This window comes from Podarcis vaucheri, assembly GCF_965113315.1.
Source record: "Podarcis vaucheri genome assembly, chromosome: 10".
Taxonomy (NCBI): domain Eukaryota; kingdom Metazoa; phylum Chordata; class Lepidosauria; order Squamata; family Lacertidae; genus Podarcis; species Podarcis vaucheri.
Window position 1 is genome coordinate 41,961,810 of NC_138748.1, and position 19,635 is coordinate 41,981,444.

General features: G+C 40.7%; 1 protein-coding gene and 1 long non-coding RNA gene across 9 annotated transcripts in view; one reads left to right on the plus strand and one right to left on the minus strand.

Moving 5' to 3' along the window:
- The window catches only part of GRIN2B (glutamate ionotropic receptor NMDA type subunit 2B), a 285,857-nt gene that overhangs the window by 28,090 nt on the left and 238,132 nt on the right, over positions 1-19,635 (minus strand). For all 8 annotated transcript variants that reach the window (XM_082239983.1, XM_082239984.1, XM_082239985.1 and 5 more), the window contains 5 exons: positions 16,820-17,028; positions 16,060-16,231; positions 14,771-14,924; positions 13,320-13,445; positions 8,708-8,937 (listed from right to left, as the gene is read on the minus strand). In XM_082239983.1, the coding sequence (XP_082096109.1) occupies positions 8,708-8,937; positions 13,320-13,445; positions 14,771-14,924; positions 16,060-16,231; positions 16,820-17,028 (891 nt within the window). The remainder of the gene's footprint in view (positions 1-8,707; positions 8,938-13,319; positions 13,446-14,770; positions 14,925-16,059; positions 16,232-16,819; positions 17,029-19,635) is intronic.
- On the plus strand, positions 4,470-13,170 carry LOC309541864. Its single transcript, XR_014223986.1, has 3 exons — positions 4,470-4,574; positions 7,018-7,129; positions 13,098-13,170. It is a non-coding gene; the product is annotated as an uncharacterized lncRNA (long non-coding RNA).

A 19,635-nucleotide genomic window follows, 5' to 3' on the forward strand; every position in this document is an offset into this window, starting at 1 on the left:
CTTTCTGACTCCAAGGTCCACACTCCTTCACTGCTAACCATCCAGAGTCCATGTGTCAGCAGAGGGCAGGGCCATACCCTCATACATAACCCACGTTTATATTCTCTCTCTCTCTCTCTCTCTCTCTCTCTCTCTCACACACACACACACACACACACACACACACACCATTTCCCCACAATTAAAAGTAAAAATTGGTCAGAAGGTAGATTTTGAATAATTGCCCACATCAATGGAGTGCAATATCCAAATTGGAAATTGAATCTGCCCGAGTGCCACACAATCCCTAATCAAGATATATGTGGGTGACTCTCTAAATCTGATCCCTGGAAGAAACCCCATGCAAAGGTGTATTCTAAGAACTTTTCCAGAAGATTTCCTTAAGAAGCCAATGTTAGGCAGAATCCTGATTTGAGACCTCATGAGTCCCAAGCTGGCTGAGTTTTCTTAGGGCATCTCCACACCATACATAATGCACATCTAAAGTGCATGGCTTCCCTGGAAACTATAGTTTACCTCTCACAGAGCTATCATTCCCAACACCCACAAAACTACAGTTTCCAGGAGTCTTTGAGGGAAGCCATGTGCTTTAAATATACACATCAACTTTTGTCACTATTTCCCTCAGAAATGCAGATTCTGAAACATCCTCTCAGATATACCTTTACCAGATCCTAAGTGAGGAATCAAAGCCAGGAACTCAAAGCAGACTCTGAGACCTTCACTTCTTCCCTGTTAACGGTGAAACATATAACCAAAGTGCTTCCTGAGTAATGTTGGTGCACTGGTGTTCTCAAATATGACTTGTGCTTGGCACCAAGATTTTAATAGTTGTCACTGTAAATTGTAGTCAGTGATATCACTGAGTTGGGAATAAGAAAAGAAATAATTAGCAAGGAACTCTGAGATTAAAAGAACATAAAAGGAAGTTAAAAATAGCAAGTTTAAAGAAGGTTGTTCTTCTAAAATGAATAAAATCATAGCAGGGATCTAATTAGCAAAGAAATCTTCCATCACATTTCGTCACATGCAGTAAAGTGCACATAGTAGGTTCAGTAGCTTGACTGAACCTCCATGCAGAATCCAAATTTATGCAATCTCTGCGTTAACTAGACTGTTTAGTAATTCAGAACAACACAACCTCTTCTCTGACTGTATTGAATCTCTGATCAGAGCAGCTTCTTGCAACCAAGTTACTACATAGGCTCTACATTGACCTTGTTGCTAGGCTACATCATCCCTTCACTGCATAAAAATTGGAAGACTTATAAAATCATAGAATTGTAGAGTTTGAAGGGATCCTGAGGATCATCTAGTCTAACCCAATGCAAAGCAGGAAGCTCAACTAAAGCATCCAAACTCCAAACTTCTCCATGCTGGCAGAGATAAGGGATCACATAAGCCCTCATTGTTACATCTGAAGCAGCACCCCAATTCTACAAGTTGTATCCTGAATTGAAAAGTTCGTTTTGAGTGATGTTTTCCATGTAACTTCATTGTAATAATTCAAAGGCAGGTATCTGGGTGTCTGCCATTCAATAAATTTTCTATTGGTGATAAATTCTGGCAAGAGGTTTTTTTATACAGATGCATTTATGGGAACAATGTCAGGAGATAAAATATGGATGCAAAATGTTAATGCTAAATTTGGTCACCAGTCTCCTCAGCACAAATATGCACACCAGAAATATACAGCATTTTACCAAATGCTACCAATATCTGAAGCACGTAAATCCCTCTGTGGAGGAAACATGTGAAGCCACTCTTTGCACTATGCACCAATGTGAAAAGAGGATAAGCAAAGCAGTCAGTCACACATTTCTTCTTTTGCTGTTTCCAACTGATCCAATTAATATAAATGACCAATTTGCTGCATCTCCAATGGATTAAAATACTGGGGATAAAATACTGAGCGTGAGTGAGCTCCAGTAACAAAGTATTGAGGAGAAAATAAGGGGGCAGATATGTTAAACACTTGTGCAATCATGGCAACAGGGTGAGGAGGTCAGGCCAGTGAAGTCTTACTGCAACTGCCTACCTGGTACCCAGGCTGTGGATGTCATGTGCCATGTAGATCATGTGAGAGAGGAATGAATGGTTTTTGCACATCAGCACCAGAGATACTGGGAAATATAGTTGTGAGCAAATATATATGTTACAATGATTCTCCAGTGCACAAAATTTCTATGCACAGAGCCTGCTACACAGAGTGTCAGAGTCTCAATGCATTGACATCTGTATGTTAGCCCAGCAGAGAAAATAGCAGCTTTGAGGGGATTTTAAATGGACAAACAACATGGTAGAAAATAATTAACATCCCTCCTCCCTGGCCGTGGTCCTGATCAAATTTGCACATGCTTGGCTGCTTTTAAAAGAGACAGGACATCTGATTTTGGGCCACCAATGTCTCGTTTAATCCGGCCCTTAGGGAAGGGGGTTAAACAAATGCATGGAAGACAGGTCTATCAACAGCTGTTAACTAAGATAGTTAAATGGAATCTCCAGGCTCAGAGACAGAGACAGTGTGCCTCTGAATATCAGCTATGAGCAAAAGAAAAGAATTCATGTTGACTGCTCTAGTTACACAGGCTTCCTGGAAGCATCTGACTAGATGGACTGGGTGGACTCTTGGTCTGACCTAGAAGGGCTCTTCTTATTTAAATCAGTGGTAGATCACAGTCGCTGGCATCTCCAGGCAGAAAATCCCTTAGCTAAAACCCTGGAGAGCCATAGCTAGTCAACACAAACAATACTGGGCTAAATGGACCAATATTCTGACTCAGGATAATGGAGCTTCACATTTTCCTATTTTCTTATGGGCAGCTTCAAAGGGAACAAGAGCAGAAATATAATGTCCAAAACCCATCATGTAATATTGCAGCGAGATAAGAGGAAAAGACAGCACAGAATTACTGTTAGCCGCACCTTGAAACTGTAATCTTTTAAATCATGTGCTGATTATTTCTTTCCATCTTGCCTCAAGTGTAGCCTATTGGGAGATTTTCACACATGCCCCTCTTCCAGCATGAGTGAAATCCAAGTCCAAAAGTCAGCATGCCTATACTCTGCATGTCTTTAGGCTTTATCTGCTTAAGGTACTGAGAAAAAACACATTTGTACTCCCATTAATCCTGAAGAGTCCCATTACAAGTTTTTACCACCATTAATCCCTGCAGCGTTGAGGAAGAGAGAAGATCCTATGAGGAATGAGTCAAAGCTAAAGCACATCACAGTCATACCAGTGTTTTAAGCCGTTCCACTTTGAGCTGAGATTTAAAGGGGGGCAGGAAAGACAAAAAATATATCACATGTTGGTGTATTTAAACATTCATAACTTTATAACTAACCAGTCTATTTTCTTCCAATGAAGAAGCTTCTATTGAAGGGCACAAGAAACTTAAAAAGGCCAAATCTGTAAACTCAATGGTACATCTTGATTTGAGACTCTTTGTCCACAGACCTCATAAATCACTTCTATTCTTCCTACTTCCTAACGGTCGCAGCAGCCCTTAAACACTGTGTAAAATTGAAGCATCCAGCTAATGTGAAAAGTATTCAATGAAGAATTCAGATCTGGGGTAGGAAACCTGTTGCTCTCCAGATGTTGTTAGACTCCAGTCCCCCCCACACACACACCCATCTAACATGGTAATTGGTCAGTGATGATGGCAGTCACAGGTTCCCCACCCATGTGCTAGGTGAGATCTCTTCCTGTAACAAGTGTTCCATAGCTTAAGAACTGGAAAGTGCTGCCTGGCACCTCAATCCTGAATATATTTACTCAAAAGCAGGCCTAATTGATTTGAAAGGAGCTTAGTTTCACAGAAAGTATGCTTAGGATCCCAGTCTATAACAATGAGGATGTACTTATCTTTAAGTAAAATCCTACTGATTTTTAAACTAGGCTGTTCAAGTGTTTAAAGGTAAGAATATGTTTTGCTAGATTATGTTTCATATCCAGGGGCCTAGCCGAATAATAAGATTTATGTGCCTTGGATTTTAAGATTAAAATGTTGAAAAGAATAACACTAAAAACCAGTAACATGGACAAATCAACTGAACCAAAAAGCACAGAATCATAGAAATAAACTGCAATCCTATTTCTATTGTGAAAAATAACCCCTTTATTTCAAATAAGTTCAGCATCTTCTATGAATGTATACATTCAGAGATATGAACACCTGCCTGTTACGCTATCACCAATTTGTCCTTTAACCTTTGGCCCTTTCCTTTGATCTTAAAGAATAAGGAACTGGGAAATGAATATTTAAGGAACAATTATCTGAAGGGGGAAATAATTGGAGGCATGTATACATGGGAATTTGTTTGGAGGGATCTGCTAGAGGAAGAAAATAGGTTCAGCAAAAATGAGCCATGAGAATGATGAAACTGGGTTTAGCTATGGCATCAGAACATTGGAAGATCCCTGCTAGACTCACAAAAAATCCCAACGAATTCTACATTGTGTTTCAGCATAAGCAAGATGTGAAGGTGAGACCAACACTGCCTTTTTCGTTCTCAAGAATCATTTGATATTCAGAGGTATACTGCCCCATCACTATTCACTGTCACAGGTAAAAGTTTCTGATTAACCTACCCCCCTATAAATAGTTTAATTGTTTCAAAAGTAACAGAGCTAATGGCCTCCATTATGCCTGCCACAAGAAAAGCATTGTATGAAGAGTGAGCTGCATTCTGGGAGCTGTTGTTGGCGAAAGGTGGTGAGAATTGTTAGGAGGTCACCAATTCCTCTCACAGAACTACAATTTCCAAAGTTCCCTGGGAACAGGGATTGATTGTTAAATGTAGCTCTGGGAATTGTAGCTCCGGGAGGAAACAGGGTATCTATAATTATCCAGAGCTACATTTATTAAGAGTGCGGGGAACAGGAATCTCCTAACAACTCCCAGTACCTTTCAAAAGCTATAGCTCTCAGAATTGCCTGCAGGAAGCCATGGCTGTTTATAGTGGTATCATAGCGCTGTAAATATATAGTGTGAATGTGACCACAGACAAACAATTCCAGAGTTGGCCTTACCATTAGAAAGAGTGAGGCAGCCACCTGAGTCAATCTATTTTTGGTATCTTTAAATGGTGCCAAATAATTCAATAGCTATTACCATTGTACTTCTCTAGTAGTTAGAGAAGGGGAGAGATGCATGTTTTTGCCTCCGATGCCAAAATAATTTGACTGGCCTTAGGTACTATGGATCCTAACTGGGTGTGGGGCAGGGAGAGCAATACCATTCTCTGCTCCACCACAGGCAGCAAAATGTCTTGGACTGGTACACACACAAGCACACAGAGAATACTGTCACTAAGCTGGACACTCAAGTGGCAGTTAGCTCAGTTGGTTAGAGTGTGGTGCTGATAATGCCAAGGTTACGGGTTAGATTCCCATACAAGCCACATGCACGGCAGAGGATTTGCCTTGATGACCCTTGAGGTACCCTTCCAACTCTACAGTTCTATGATTCTAAGCAAGATACTACAGTGGTACCTCAGGTTAAGTACTTAATTCGTTCCGGAGGTCTGTTCTTAACCTGAAACTGTTCTTAGCCTGAAGCACCACTTTAGCTGCTGCCACGCCGCCGAGCCCAATTTCTGTTCTTCTCCTGAAGCAAAGTTCTTAACCCAAGGTACTATTTCTGGGTTAGCGGAGTCTGTAACCTGAAGTGTATGTAACCTGAAGCGTCTGTAACCCAGGGTACCACTGTATACTGTTACTCTGAGACACAGAGGTCTTTAAGCATTTAACACTGGATTTAAATCAATCACACCAAAGGCTAGAATTTAGGGGCCGGGGGTGAAGGGACAAGACTTACCTCATAACTAACACCCAAGACAGACACAAGACACTCAACTAACACTCAAGACAGACACAAACAACAGCAAGAGAAATCAAAATTAGGATGCAAGGGATTTTAGGAAAGTAATGTTCTAGATTGGAATAAGAAGGCCACACCTGCAGACTACAAGCCCCAACACCTCTAACAATGTCAATGTTGCTGCTCCCAGCAGGAAAGGATTTATAGGTGTCTGCAGCATTAGGGCCACATGGGGCTGAGGGGCCTCCAAGTTATCTGAGAGGATAGCTTTGAAATGTGACTACAAGCAGTGAATTGAGATGGTTGAATTCTAGCATTTTAGTTGTTTTGTTTCTACTGTTTGCTTCTCCTTCTTCCCAATTAAAATCAGTGGAGGCTGGTCCGTTAGGACAGAGGTCACCAACCTGGTGCCCATGAAGGCCTTCATTGGCATCCCTGAAGGGGGTTACCAGACTCAGAGCTTTCATTAAAAAAAGAAGTTTCCAGCCCTTCTAATAAGAAATTTTTCAATCATAACATGCAGGCACCATTCTGAATAATTTCTTTCAAATGAGCCAGCCTGGCTGTTCCTGCCTCTCAATGTTTTTAGCCAATAAGTGAGGTCAGAGCTGTGACTGATATAGTAAGTTGTTTGGACCCCAGGCAATAGGAATCCATGCAGTCCTAACAGAGATGGATTTATAATGGTACAGTTGCAGCAATTGCACCAGGGCTCATGGCAGCAGAAGACCCAAACACTGAGTTTTTAATTTTTTAAACAGTATGTCTTCAGCCCTTCTAGAAATAAAGCTTACAAAGTGTAATGTGCAGGCAGCCTTCAAAGCTGTGGGTTGCCAACCTGATGCAAGCAGAGGGATGACTATAATCTATCTTCAAGCTCCGCAGCATGGAGCATTTGCTGGAGTTGGAAGGACTCACCAACTTCCAACTCCCATTGGCTATGAGACTAACTCCTCCCCTACTTTCTAGAAGGATTTGCCTGGGCGGCTACTGTGGGACAAAATGAGAGGAGAGGAGAGGAGTGATAGTTGCTACACCTCTGGTGTTGGGGGTGGGGGAAAGTGCTGAGACCAATTCACCTCCTCTTCTTTGGCTGCCCAGGGAAGGACTTTCTGAAAAGATGGGGACCTAAGAAGTGTGGATGCAACACATACATTAAAAAATTGTTAAACTCCCTCTTCCAAATCAGGCAGATCTTTTTGTAATGGGAAAAGACAACAGGAATTCCAGCCACAGAACCCTTACATTACATGAAGTTTGGCCATCTATCCAAGAACCTGAAATCCAGAATACACCTTAAGGTAAAGAATAGTCCATGGTTTGGTACAAATTGCATTTAATATCTCAAAAGGGAGGGGGAGGGACATAGGAAGAAAGGCCCTTTCCCCTAGGATTTGAATCTACCAACAATAATCCTGTGCTTCTTATATATGCTAATTCATCCATCAGCAACCACTGAAGACTCATCATCTTTGATGGTTTGTGAGGTTAAAATGGGACAGAATGAATAATAAAAAAGGCACTGAGAAGGTCACAAATATTACGGACATCTGTCTTGATGACATCTAATCTAGGAGACTGTGGTGCCACCCTTGCAGCATATCAGACATGCCTGGTTTGAACAAAGTATGATAAGATAATATTGTACTAATACATATTATTATTGTTAAAAAATAAAACAATGCACTAATGATAAACTAGAGCTTACAACACTATATTCATCAATAGCTATGACCCATAAGCACAAGGAGTCCACCTCTGTGACCACAAGCCAGTGACCTCTGTCTGATGCTGCTGCACAGCCCAGCCTAAAATAAAACATCTGCATCTATAATTCACACAATTGCAAAAAAAATCAGGAAATGAGCGCAAGGAAGAAAAAAAAATTAAGAAAACGGGTGAGGGAAATTTCCTTTCAGGGTTGCATCCCCATCCCTCATTCACCAATAACAGCAGAGCCCCAAATTATCAACTACATTGTAACTACATTAATTCGCATGGGGGTATTTTTTCTCTCCAGCCTAAGTACTTCCAAATATAGCTATTTAGCTGATATTCTTCCATTTTCTTAAGCTTCATGCTAAAATATATAACCTATCGCTGCAATCCTGTGCACACTTATTTGGGAGTAAAGCCAATTGAATATAGCGGGATTTCCATATAACTATGCATAGGAGTGGACTATTGTGTATGGTGTGTGTGTGTGTGTGTGTGTGTGTGTGTGTGTGTGTGTGTGCTTAAATCCTATTTCTGCCATGGACTTAAGCATATCAGTGTCGGTTCCTCCTCTTTACAGGGAAGATAATAATAACCTCTCAGAGCATTGCTGTGCAGCACTTCTCAGCTTGTGAGAAATTCCTACAGAAACTGGAAAGCAGGAGAACAAAATCAGCCAAAGACAAAATGTTGTATTTGTCATACTTGCCCCAAGCAGAGTTCAAGTGGATTAAAGGGTAGCAGAAGGAATGGGAGGCAGAGCACTAGTTTATTAGTTCACAGTTGCTAAGAAGAGAGCAGGCACATTCTATTTCTTTGCCCAGTCAAGATATATACAAAATCTGGGTTTATCAGGGAAGTCGTTTCAGTTCTCCTGGCAACTGTTCATACAGTTATAGGATGCCAACACATAGGGATGCTCACTTTATACTTTGAGAAACTTGGGTTTAGATATTCACAAATCAATTAAAAAACACCCACAAAATAAAATTAAAAAGTTTTCTTATTATTTGAATTATCATGTTATTTATTACTAACATCATAAATTAAATTATGGCTGCATTATTGCTAACCAAGCTCAGGGTGCACTCAATTAAAATCAGAGAAGAAACAAAAGGTTTTCATGACAAGGAAGCAACCCTCTGAGGTTGCAAATGCATTACCTTTTTGTCGCTCAGCCCAGACACCTGGTCTACATACTCCTCTTGGATCATGAAGGCAGCCAAATTGGCAGTGTAACTGGCCAGAAAGATGACAGCAAAGAAGGCCCACACAGACACCATGATCTTGCTCGTAGTTCCCTTGGGATTCTGCACTGGCACAGAGTTGTTGAATACCAGGCCCCACAATAACCAGATAGCTTTGCCAATGGTGAAAGAAGGACCACCAGGCTCTGAAATGACCAAAAACATAAGCAGAAATAGTGATCAGACTGGCAAAGTCCATCATTCCAAGTAGTTAGTACAAAATCCTGACCCTTTTCTCTTACACATCACTTTGTCTGATTGCACAAACATAGGTTGGTATATTGGAAGAATCCCATAAATTTACACACTTTTCTTCCTCTCTTTCTCTGTTCTTCCTGGTTAATATGAACTAATTTACAGCAGAATTCTAACCATGTCTGCTCAGAAGTAAGCGCCAACAGGACCTACTCCCAGGTAAGTGTCCATAGAATTGCAGTGTTAAATCTGAAAAGGTAAAATAGCAGTTGGCTTCTAAAACAGAGACTGAAACCAGGGTTAGAAGTTTACTTCAATCTCTGGTTTAGAAGCTAACTATGGTCAGAACGGGACGCGGGTGGCGCTGTGGGTTAAAGCCTCAGCGCCTAGGGCTTGCCGATCGAAAGGTCGGCAGTTCGAATCCCCGCGGCGGGGTGCGCTCCCGTCGTTCGGTCCCAGCGCCTGCCAACCTAGCAGTTCGAAAGCACCCCCGGGTGCAAGTAGATAAATAGGTACCGCTTACCAGCGGGAAGGTAAACGGCGTTCCGTGTGCTGCGCTGGCTCGCCAGATGCAGCTTTGTCACGCTGGCCACGTGACCCGGAAGTGTCTCCGGACAGCGCTGGCCCCCGGCCAATAGATGTGAGATGGGCGCACAAACCCCAGAGTCTGTCAAGACTGGCCCGTTCGGGCAGGGGTACCTTTACCTTTTACCTTTATGGTCAGTGGTAACTGTTCTTATGCCAGGTCAGATGTAGCAATGAAACCTTGCAGTTAACACTAACTAGAGAAAGAAAGGGAAATTCATACAGCTGGAGGAAGTTGGGAGATGGCAGAACCTTGTTGGATGTTCCCAGTTATCAAAGCATGCTTTGGGAGTGTGATGGGTCGCTGGTAGGCTTCAGTTTTAATGGCAGAGCCAATCAGTTATCAACCAATAGGCTTCCCAGTCCTCCATATAACTGAAGAAAGCAGTCATGTTTGGGGAGAGCCTCACTAGTGGGGGAACTCCTCTTTACTACTCTAAAACAAAACAAAACAAAAAACAAAACAAAAAGGATGTGCTCTCCAACTCTAGAAAGGGAAAGCACATGAAAAATAATAAAAATTATTGAAAAACACTTGGCATTGCTGATGTTCACCTGTTGTCTTTTGAGGGCTACATGAGTGTTCTTGGGATTGAATGATCCTCTAACAAAAAATAAAAACAGTCCCCAAGAAAGCACAACTCTAAGAGCTGAACTTTAAAAAGTATAGAAAATTGTGTTAACATAGTAAATGAGTGAGGGTGGGGTATTTGTTGTGACACTGACATTTAGGTGGGTACAACGGAATTCCAGCAGCCACATTCTGCACAAAGGACAACAATTTGCATTTCCCATCCACAAAATGCTGTAGGTGGAACACAGGGGAAATGTGACAGTCCTGCAGCAGAAAAGTGTCTTAAATAAATATGCCTGAATCCCACAAAATAATTGAGTGAAAGGACCCTAACGTTCTGTGGGAAACCCAGAAACAAATCTACCCTTGGCTGCTCAGCTCAATGGGTGACCTTGGGCAACTCACCTAGTCATCATCTTCTGGTTGCTGTGAAGCTAAAAGGTCATTTTGAGTACCTCAAATGAAGGGTGAGGTATAACAAAATGCCATCTGCCTTAACAATATATGCATGCTTTTTTTTTATCCAAACATTATCGTAAATAGAGTCACTGAAGCAACTAACTCCGCAAGCTACTCCTGCAACCTAAACTGCAACAGGGAGGAAGTGATACAGGCACCTCCCCGTAAGATGAAAGTATGCAGTGCTGCACTCTGAGTCTTGGCATACTTATGTATGACTTGCAAACAGAGGCACACATAAATCTTTTTCATGTCACGAGTTTTAGACATTCAGGAGCACTCCCATGAGTAGAACAGAAATTTCATGATGCCTCTAGCTCTATAACAAATTGTGGCATTTGGTATCATAGCTATTGTTGTTCTGTTAAGTAAGTGTGAGCACAGGTTTTCAAAAGTTCTTTAAGTCCTACAAGGTCACTGTGATCTAAACAACTAGAAACATCCATGCAATGAAGTACAAGGCCAAGAGTGTTCCTTCACACAGCTGCTCTTTTTCCGTCTGCATTTTAATGGAACTAACTCAAACCAAGTTCACAGAGTCTATTAGTTATGCTTATTAATGCAGGCTTATGTGCCACAACTCCAGCTGACTTTCAATAAGAATTGAATGAATGTATCTGATGGCAAATCTGGCTCCCACATATGCAATGCAGATGAGATAAGTTATTATGAGAAACATTCATTTTGCATTTTTTGGCTTTTTGAATACTTAACAGTGAAGCATTTCATCAACATTTATTTTTGCATGCAAATTAATTTATCTCTGTATTGATGTTTATAATTTGCATTTTTAAAATTTGAGGAAGCGAGTAAGGAACTTTTAAAGGAAACTTTTAAAGGGAAAATGGATAAATAAAATAAAACTTTAAACTAGCTCCACTGCATAATTGCAAAGAAACACTGTTGAACATTGCATATTTTCAGTTTTGCATGGTCTATATTTGCTGCTGCTTCTTCCAGAATCACCACAGATTTATAAAGCAAGAGTACCTTTTTAGGATACCTTAACAATTAAGATATGACGATCATCCTCAATGACTGCACATAAGTAAATCCCATTGAGTTGCATGGGCTAACATCATGTGGACTATACAAACAGCTGCAAACACACAGTGAACTCTGTGTAGCATTTGGTATCCAGAAAAAACACACATGAACATATCCATATTGGCCTTGTGCAATGCGTGTTTCTCATAACAATGTATGTCATCATTTCACATATAGAATCCAGTTTTGCCCCAAATAATTCATTCAAGCTATTCACCATTCACATCTGTTCTGCTACCTGTACTAAAAATATGTGCATGGTGTGTATACAGAAATTTCAGCATGAGCATCTTCATGAATATTCACAACTCTGCATACATCTCCTTAGATATGTGCATTGGTCCATGTATGCTGTCCACAGCTTGTGGACAACAGCTCCCTTTGGCATGACTATACATAAAGCTCTGACTAAATTTCCATTTCAAAATATCTTTTCTTCAGGGCTCAGAAACTTGGTGGCATAGATACGTTCAGGGCAAATTTGAGAAGCGGGTAAAACGATTTTCACACAAATATCTCAGTTCAAGCATCTTCATATTTTCAGCCTGTGGGTAAACCAGAAGGTCTTACGTAGGGGGCCATTTCACAGCTCAACGAAGCCAAGGGAATATACCAGTATCTTACCAGCATCCAAGTGCTTTCACTTATTTTCTGTATTCTGCCTTTGCCCTTCACTCATAAATCAACTCTCTAATCAGACAGCTTTGCATCTTTTGCTCCCTGTCCCCCCACAACTACTCCATCTACATCCCCCACCCACCCGAGGATATTAAATCAATGGTTAATATGTCTCAAATTTATGGAGGCAGTAGAGTATGACAGTGGAGATGGTTTGTCATTTCTGCTGCTTCAAGGACCCCTAGATTGCTGTAACTTCCTTATCCCTGTCCTCCTTCTGACACACAATCTAGATGTGAATTAATTTGCAAGGGGTTAATGTGCAGAGGTTCTCCATTAGGCACTTTGGGTGAATCTCTGAAAGGAAATAATTCCATTAATGCAATTAGTGTAATGAGAGATAGATGAATGTAACATTACATAGCTTTGTAATATCATCATCATCATCATTGTCGTCATGTAAATTTCCAGTTATACAGCCAAGGCAAGCAGAACCAAAGTAGGAAAAGCAATCAAGGGTTGCAAATTTATTACGTTAAAATTCATATGCATGACAAAATTTGCAAAATTTTGCACATTTGCTGGGTACCAATTCAAATGTGAACAGTTGTCCAAGGGAATATATATTTCAGTTTAACAAAGTAGCATGTTTACTTTGGAGAAATTATGAGCAAACACACATAGGGTCAGGCAGATAATTTCAGGTCAGCTGGAAATCAGTGGCTCTGTATTGTGAGCCATGCAAATGCCCAATCACCCAAAGAGATCCATTTAAATTTTCTGCTGTTTGTGAATCTATTGATTCAACTTCTTTTCTTGTTTACCCAGAGAAAATACAAAATCTGTAAATGGTTGACATATATGCAGGAGGAGGATAAAATGAAGCCAAGCTAAACAAGCAAGACCATAGTCAAAATAAAAAAAATCCTTCCAGTAGCACCTTAAAGACCAACTAAGTTAGTTCTTGGTATGAGCTTTCGTGTGCAAGCACACTTCTTCAGATACACTGAAGACCATAATCGTTGCATGTTGAGAGATATGTCTCCTTACCTCTGCCATCAGCCAGACACCGGTTGTATCCCACAGGGCTGAAGTACTCAAAGACAAAGACCGCCACCGCAGAGATTATAAGCAGCATTACAAACATCATCACCCATACATCAGCACTGAATGGCTCTATAGAGAAAAAGACAGAAAAATTGTAGGTACTTTTCTATCCTACCCCAAAATACAGGCCAGCCCCATCAGTGGAAGCCAAGTGCAAGGACTTCTACTTATGGAAAGGGCCTTTCCCCCTCATCTCCTCACGCTGCCCCCTAGGGAGGAGAGCTGGTATTGTTCCATCTGGCAGGCAGAAATGATTATGTGGGCGGAAAGATTGGAAGAGCCCATCATTAAATTCCACCCAGAACTGATTTGGTTACTGTTTCTATACAGTTACTGTTATTCTAAACGGCAGTTGCTTTCAGGTACAGAACTTACACAGAAGTGAGTTTTTGCCAGCACCTTACGGTATATAATGAAGGTGTCAGGTGAGCTTCCCTGGAGAGAGCATTCCACAAGCGAGAAACTACTGCAGAAAAGGCCAGTTCTTGTATTGTCACCCCCCAGACCTCACACGAAGAACGGCCTCAGGCCTTTCTTGCAAGCTCTGGGTGGGTTAGTATGGGGAGAGGTGGTAATATGCAATTGCAATACTTTGCAATATGTTCTAGTGGTTCTGGCTTTGAAATGTGTTCAAAATACTGCTTTCAGGCTGATGCTGGGATCCTGTTGTCTGGAGCATGTGACTCCATTGTTATTCACTTTGCTTTGACTCTCAGTCTGGTTTAACCCAGGCTCTGGAACTCTCTGCCCTAGAAAGCCAGCCTAGTCCTTTCCCTTTCTGTAGACTGGCACAAAGCACCATATTGATGTAGATCCTCAGTATGGAAATGAACTAGCTAGTTAAGAATTAGTATCTAGCTTTTTTTGTCAGTATATTTTCTCTGCTGCTATTGTGATTTCATTTGATTTTTTAAAGTTTTATGGTGCTTTGAGGGCTTTGCACGCAACAAAGGCTTATAAACTTCAAAAAAGAAAGCAAGAAAGAGACTCTGCCTTCATTTCTTTGGATATAAGGCAAAGTGATAGGAAAAGCTTCTTCTGAATGTCTGCATGTCATACTGCTGGGGTGCCAAATGATTGTCATAGGTCAACTCCAGGCTTTGGGAAGCAAAGCTGAAGAAATGTATTTGAACATAATTAAACTTCTAGTTCTGGAACCTGGGACCAATATTTCTGAAGTTGTTGTTAGTATTCTTGTTTTCACATCTAGAACCTGGTTCTGAAATCTAGTTCAGGATTGAACTTCAGAGTGTATAAAGTTTCTTTCAAGCAGTGTGTGTGTGCTGTTTGTTTTTTAAATTAGAAAAAGAACAGCAAACATTCTGGTTGTTTTTCTTAAAATATTTTCCCCTGCACTTCGCCTCAAAAAATATATATAATTTAAAAAACTTTACCTAAAAAGGCAGAAGGTGAGACAGTCCCATTGCTTCGTGACACCATTACACTAATGCCTGTCTCAATGAAGGGTACAGAAAAGTCTACCACTTCTGAGCGTTCTGCATTTATGGTGAGGGATCCCACAGCCATATAGGCACGTTTGTCAACCACCTGAGACAAGGAGACAGAAAAATAGTTAATGCAGAGACTAGTGTCTAGCCTGCAGGAGCTGGAACCTGTTCAAGAATAAAGGATGCTTTCGGGTAAGTTAAAACAGCGACAGGCTGCCACACATTCATAAGGTTTTGTATATATGAGGCAGGAAGGGAGAAAGCAAGGGCAAATGGTGTTGACATCACATTTGGAAATGGGAACTGGGAAAGATAAAGGAAAAAGAAAGTAGGATGAAGGTGGCACATTGTGCTATAAGAGAGGAGAAAAAGAGTGGCAGGCTAGCTAAGAATTATTTCACATCATATCTGAACATTCAGAATGGAAGGTCAGATCAGTGAAAGGAAAAAAACCATCTTTGTTTTCCATTTCCCTGGAAAACAACAGCCCTCCCCACAAGTGTGCCCTTTTAAGGCAACCAATTGGTTGTGGGTTGGTTTCAGTATTTGTGTACAAACATATGTACACATACCTGCAAAACACTTTGGGTGTTGGGATCAGAGACAATGTACATTTAGGAACAACATAGGAGGCTGCTTTATGCTGAATTAGACCATCTAGCTCAGCACTGTCTACACTGATTGGCAGCAGCTCTCCAGGGTTTCATGCAGGGATGTCTCCCAGTGCTACCTGCAGATGTCAAGGGTTGACCCTGTGATTGAGCTGTTGCCCACAGATTTAGAGACTTGGAGAAAGGTGGCAAAAATCCTTTAAACTTTACAGTTGTATATACTGGTGTTTCCTTTTGTGTTATTGTCATACCTCACATCACCTCCTCCATCAAACACATGCTGAGAAATACTCTGGCAGTAAATGGACCACAAGCAGCAGAAAACAACATTATTTCTATTGCTCTTCGTTTCCTGCTTGTTCCAGAAAATATTTTTTCTTACATTTGCTTTTATATTTTAAAAAAACCATGTAAATATCATATAACTTCACAAATTTGCTTGATGATAATTCCAAGATGATAATTTTTCCCAATGGCAAAATTCAAATTGCTACACAGATTTGGAAAGCATGACTCAATTAATTTCTACCCCAAGAACAAGTATCATCTGGCCATAGGGGGGGAATTATTCATTCAGTCTGTTGGTGAGCCTGTAAGTAAAAGCAGGTACCTTTCATGGCTTACCTCGCCTATCATTCCATTCCATGTTCCATTGATCTTCTTCCCATGTTTACCATTGGTTACCAAGTAAAGATCATAGGTGAACTTGACAAACTTGGAGATTTTCTTGAGAATATCAATACAAAACCCCTTGCAACATTTCTTGGTGTACGCAGTCTCCTCATCCGTCTTGTTGCTAAACAGCCACAACAAAAAGTGATTAAGTGTAACTGATAAATGATATTTTAAAACTAAAAACAAAAACATATGGCCCATTTTTTCCATCATGCTGCACTCAGAAAGTGGATTTAATCTTGAGAAATTCCATATGATCCTTGAAAAACACAGAATTACCATGTTTAGTTCCAAATTCAAACTTTGTGTGGCATTCTCAGCAGAAACTGAATGTTATAAGCAGAAATTTTGAAAATATATTCTTGTCATTTTCCTTTTTTCATCTTCTTCCTTTTTTTTAGACAAAGGTGCTAATTTCCAACAAAAATGTGATTTGGACAATTTTGATCTGTGCTAGAATTTAGAATTGTTGACAATTGCCTACTGTTATCCCCAACTTCTTTCCTTGGCTACTCTCTCTTTCATTCTCCATTACATCCCTAGCTGAAAACTCTGCTTGATGTTTTGCTGAATGAGCCAAGCTGATTGGAACGTGGAGTTAGTGGCAAGTGGCAACAAAGCCAGCCTGAGACGGTCCAGCTGGCTTTGCTGCTGTGGAGAGAAACATGCTAGGAGGAATCAGCTGGAGAAAGATCCTGTTGGCACTTACTCTGTCACATTTCTTTTTTGGCATGGGACAGTGTTTCTCATACAGGTACCGCTTAGGGGGTCCACATTTTCCACAATGACAAACGGTGCTTCTTCTAGGGTCACTATGCTGAGATGGTCATCCGCACGCTCCTCACTGTCAGGGTAAAGCTCAGAACGTGGCCACACATAATACTTCATCTTGAGACGCTTGTCCTTCCACCATCCCACCTGAAGCAATGGAAAAACAGAAAGAGATCATTGCTAAAACCATCACCCCAAATTACAGTCCACGTGGTCAGCTGAACTTTGTAGAAATACATGGAAACTGAATGTCTGGATTAATTAATTTTAAAACTACGCACTAATCCCTGATCCAAAAATGAAGCCAGTCTTAATGAAGCAGAAGCAGCATCCCATTAAAACCCACTGAAACAAAAGGCCTCAGTTGTTTCTCAAAAGACAAGCAGCGACAGGGCCACACACACATGCACAACCCTCAGGAAGGTGTCACACAAAAAGAGCTCTGTCTCTTATGCCCAAGTCCAACAACAAGAAGGCTTGGAACAGGGCTCAGAAGTAGATCTCAGTGCTTTGATCAGGTTCATATGGGAGCAGGTGATTATTGAGATTCCCCCGTCTTAGACCATTCAGGGCCTGAAACGTTAAAGTCAGCACCTTGAATTTAGAAACAAACTGGTAACCAGTGGAACATCAGAATAATAGGATCTAACTTGCAAACTCCATTTAGAACTCTGGAAGCTGCTTTCTCAGCCATCTTCAAAGGTAGTGTACATTACAATAATCTAACCTGGGAGAAACTAGGGCACATGGATAAATGGTCATGCCTAGTTTCTCCAGAAAAGGGAACAGCTGCAGATTAGCTTGAAGCTTTTAAGAAGATTCCTGGTCATGGTGGCACTGCTCCCTGGACATCCAGGAGCAAAGCTCAATGCTGACTTTAAGAGGAATGTAACCCCTGTTTCTATGTGAGGTACTTGAATGGGATGTTACCACAGCTAACACCACATTGCAAAGATAAAGGTTTTCCATGTTCCCTGGCTGAATTATTATTATTATTATACCTATTATACCTTTAATAAACACCCATTTAAGATTTTGCTACAAAAATGTAAAAAAAGAAAAGAAAAAAGAATATATTGTTCAGTTTTCTGCAACACGTGACAATATTTTAACAGGAAGCTTAAATAAGCTTATTTTTGTGCTACTGTGTATGACATTATGAACCTTGATCTTCCATTAATACCCAAAGTTATTTCCTGGGAACTTGGCATTACTGTGTTTTCTACATTGAGTACTAGATATAGAAAAATATTTCTTTGAAATTGGTTCTGATCCATTCACAAGTTGACATTTTTAGGACTAATGCTCCTTGAGGTGCAACATTCCCCACAGAAAGTCCAGAATACCTATCAATGATGCTTTCAGACATGAAAAGTCCTGCCTTTGTGCCCATTATTTCCATCACCATTGACACTAATTACTGCCTTGGTTAGCAGATATGAGACAAGAGGGCACAGGCTGAGCAAACTCCCCTATATTTTGTGGCTGTGGCTCCCTCAACCTCCACCCACTGGGTTTTGGTCAAGGCAAGGTGAATACGAGAGCAGTGTGGGTGGAAGACTAAAGTGAACTTTGGTTCCTCACTCTTTACCTGCTTTGTGGGCTTTAATTCCTCATGCCTGTCAGTTCACCCTCTTCTACTATTGCATCTGATGTTTTAGAATCACTGGACAAAAGCACTTATTATAGCCTCTTTGGATGTCAAAGGTTACGTCAGTATAATCAAGGATTTTTGGGTATTCTGAATTTAACAGCACCCAGATCATTAAATATTTATTGCTCCTTTTAAAAAAATAATATCAAATTAAGGTTTTAAAAAGAGAGAGAGAATCCAATGTGGGCTTAGTAAACAAGTTATTTCAAGAAAGGAATAAAAGTCATTTACAGGCATAGGTGACCTGCTTACTCAGGATCCCAAATGGTTTACAGAGGACTTGAACTGTCAAATCCATAGGTATTACAAGAATTATGATAGGTGGGTCCGACATTCTCCTGAGTAGGCAATAAAATACATTGTAGTGTTATGAATTTTGGGTTTGTTTAGAAGCCTAGAAACTCATCTTGGCATATGTGTGCAGTGTGGAATGTGTTGCAAAACGTATGGAGGTGATGCTAAGTAAAACGCTGCTAAAATCTTCAGTTGCTGGTGGAAAGTTTAAACACTTTGATGGACTTTCATGTGCACAAACCTCCATTACAGAATCCCACATGGGTGGTAGGTGCATCTAAACATTTAACCACAGGGGCAACAGGAAGCCCCTATCGGTCTCTTTCACAACAACAGCACCCAGTTTTAGGTGGTGGGGCTGGTAAGACTCCCTTAGCCCTGACCATATAGTTGGGTCATATAGATGTTCTACAAAACCACATGGGATATGTTCAAGGACAAGCAAACATATAGTGGAAAACCACAACTGTTAAATGCTTCACATGACAGGGGATGCTTCAATCTGCAGTACAAAGGGTGCTCAGAGTCTGTGCTAACAGCTTTTGGCAAATATGGCAGTGTGTGCAAGCTGACACACTACAAACAAGGAACTTTGTGTGGCTACAATCCCTTCAAGACATCAAGCAAGTACCTCCAGATGGCTGAGTGAACATTTAAAGAGCATTTCTGTGTCTTAATGAGGTATCAGAGTTTAAATGATTAAGGCAGCATCCAGTCACCTGTCGACAGCAAACTATCAACTTAAGGAACCCAGAAATAAGTATTATTAGGCAAAGAGGTTCTGACTGCATGGTTACAATCCTATG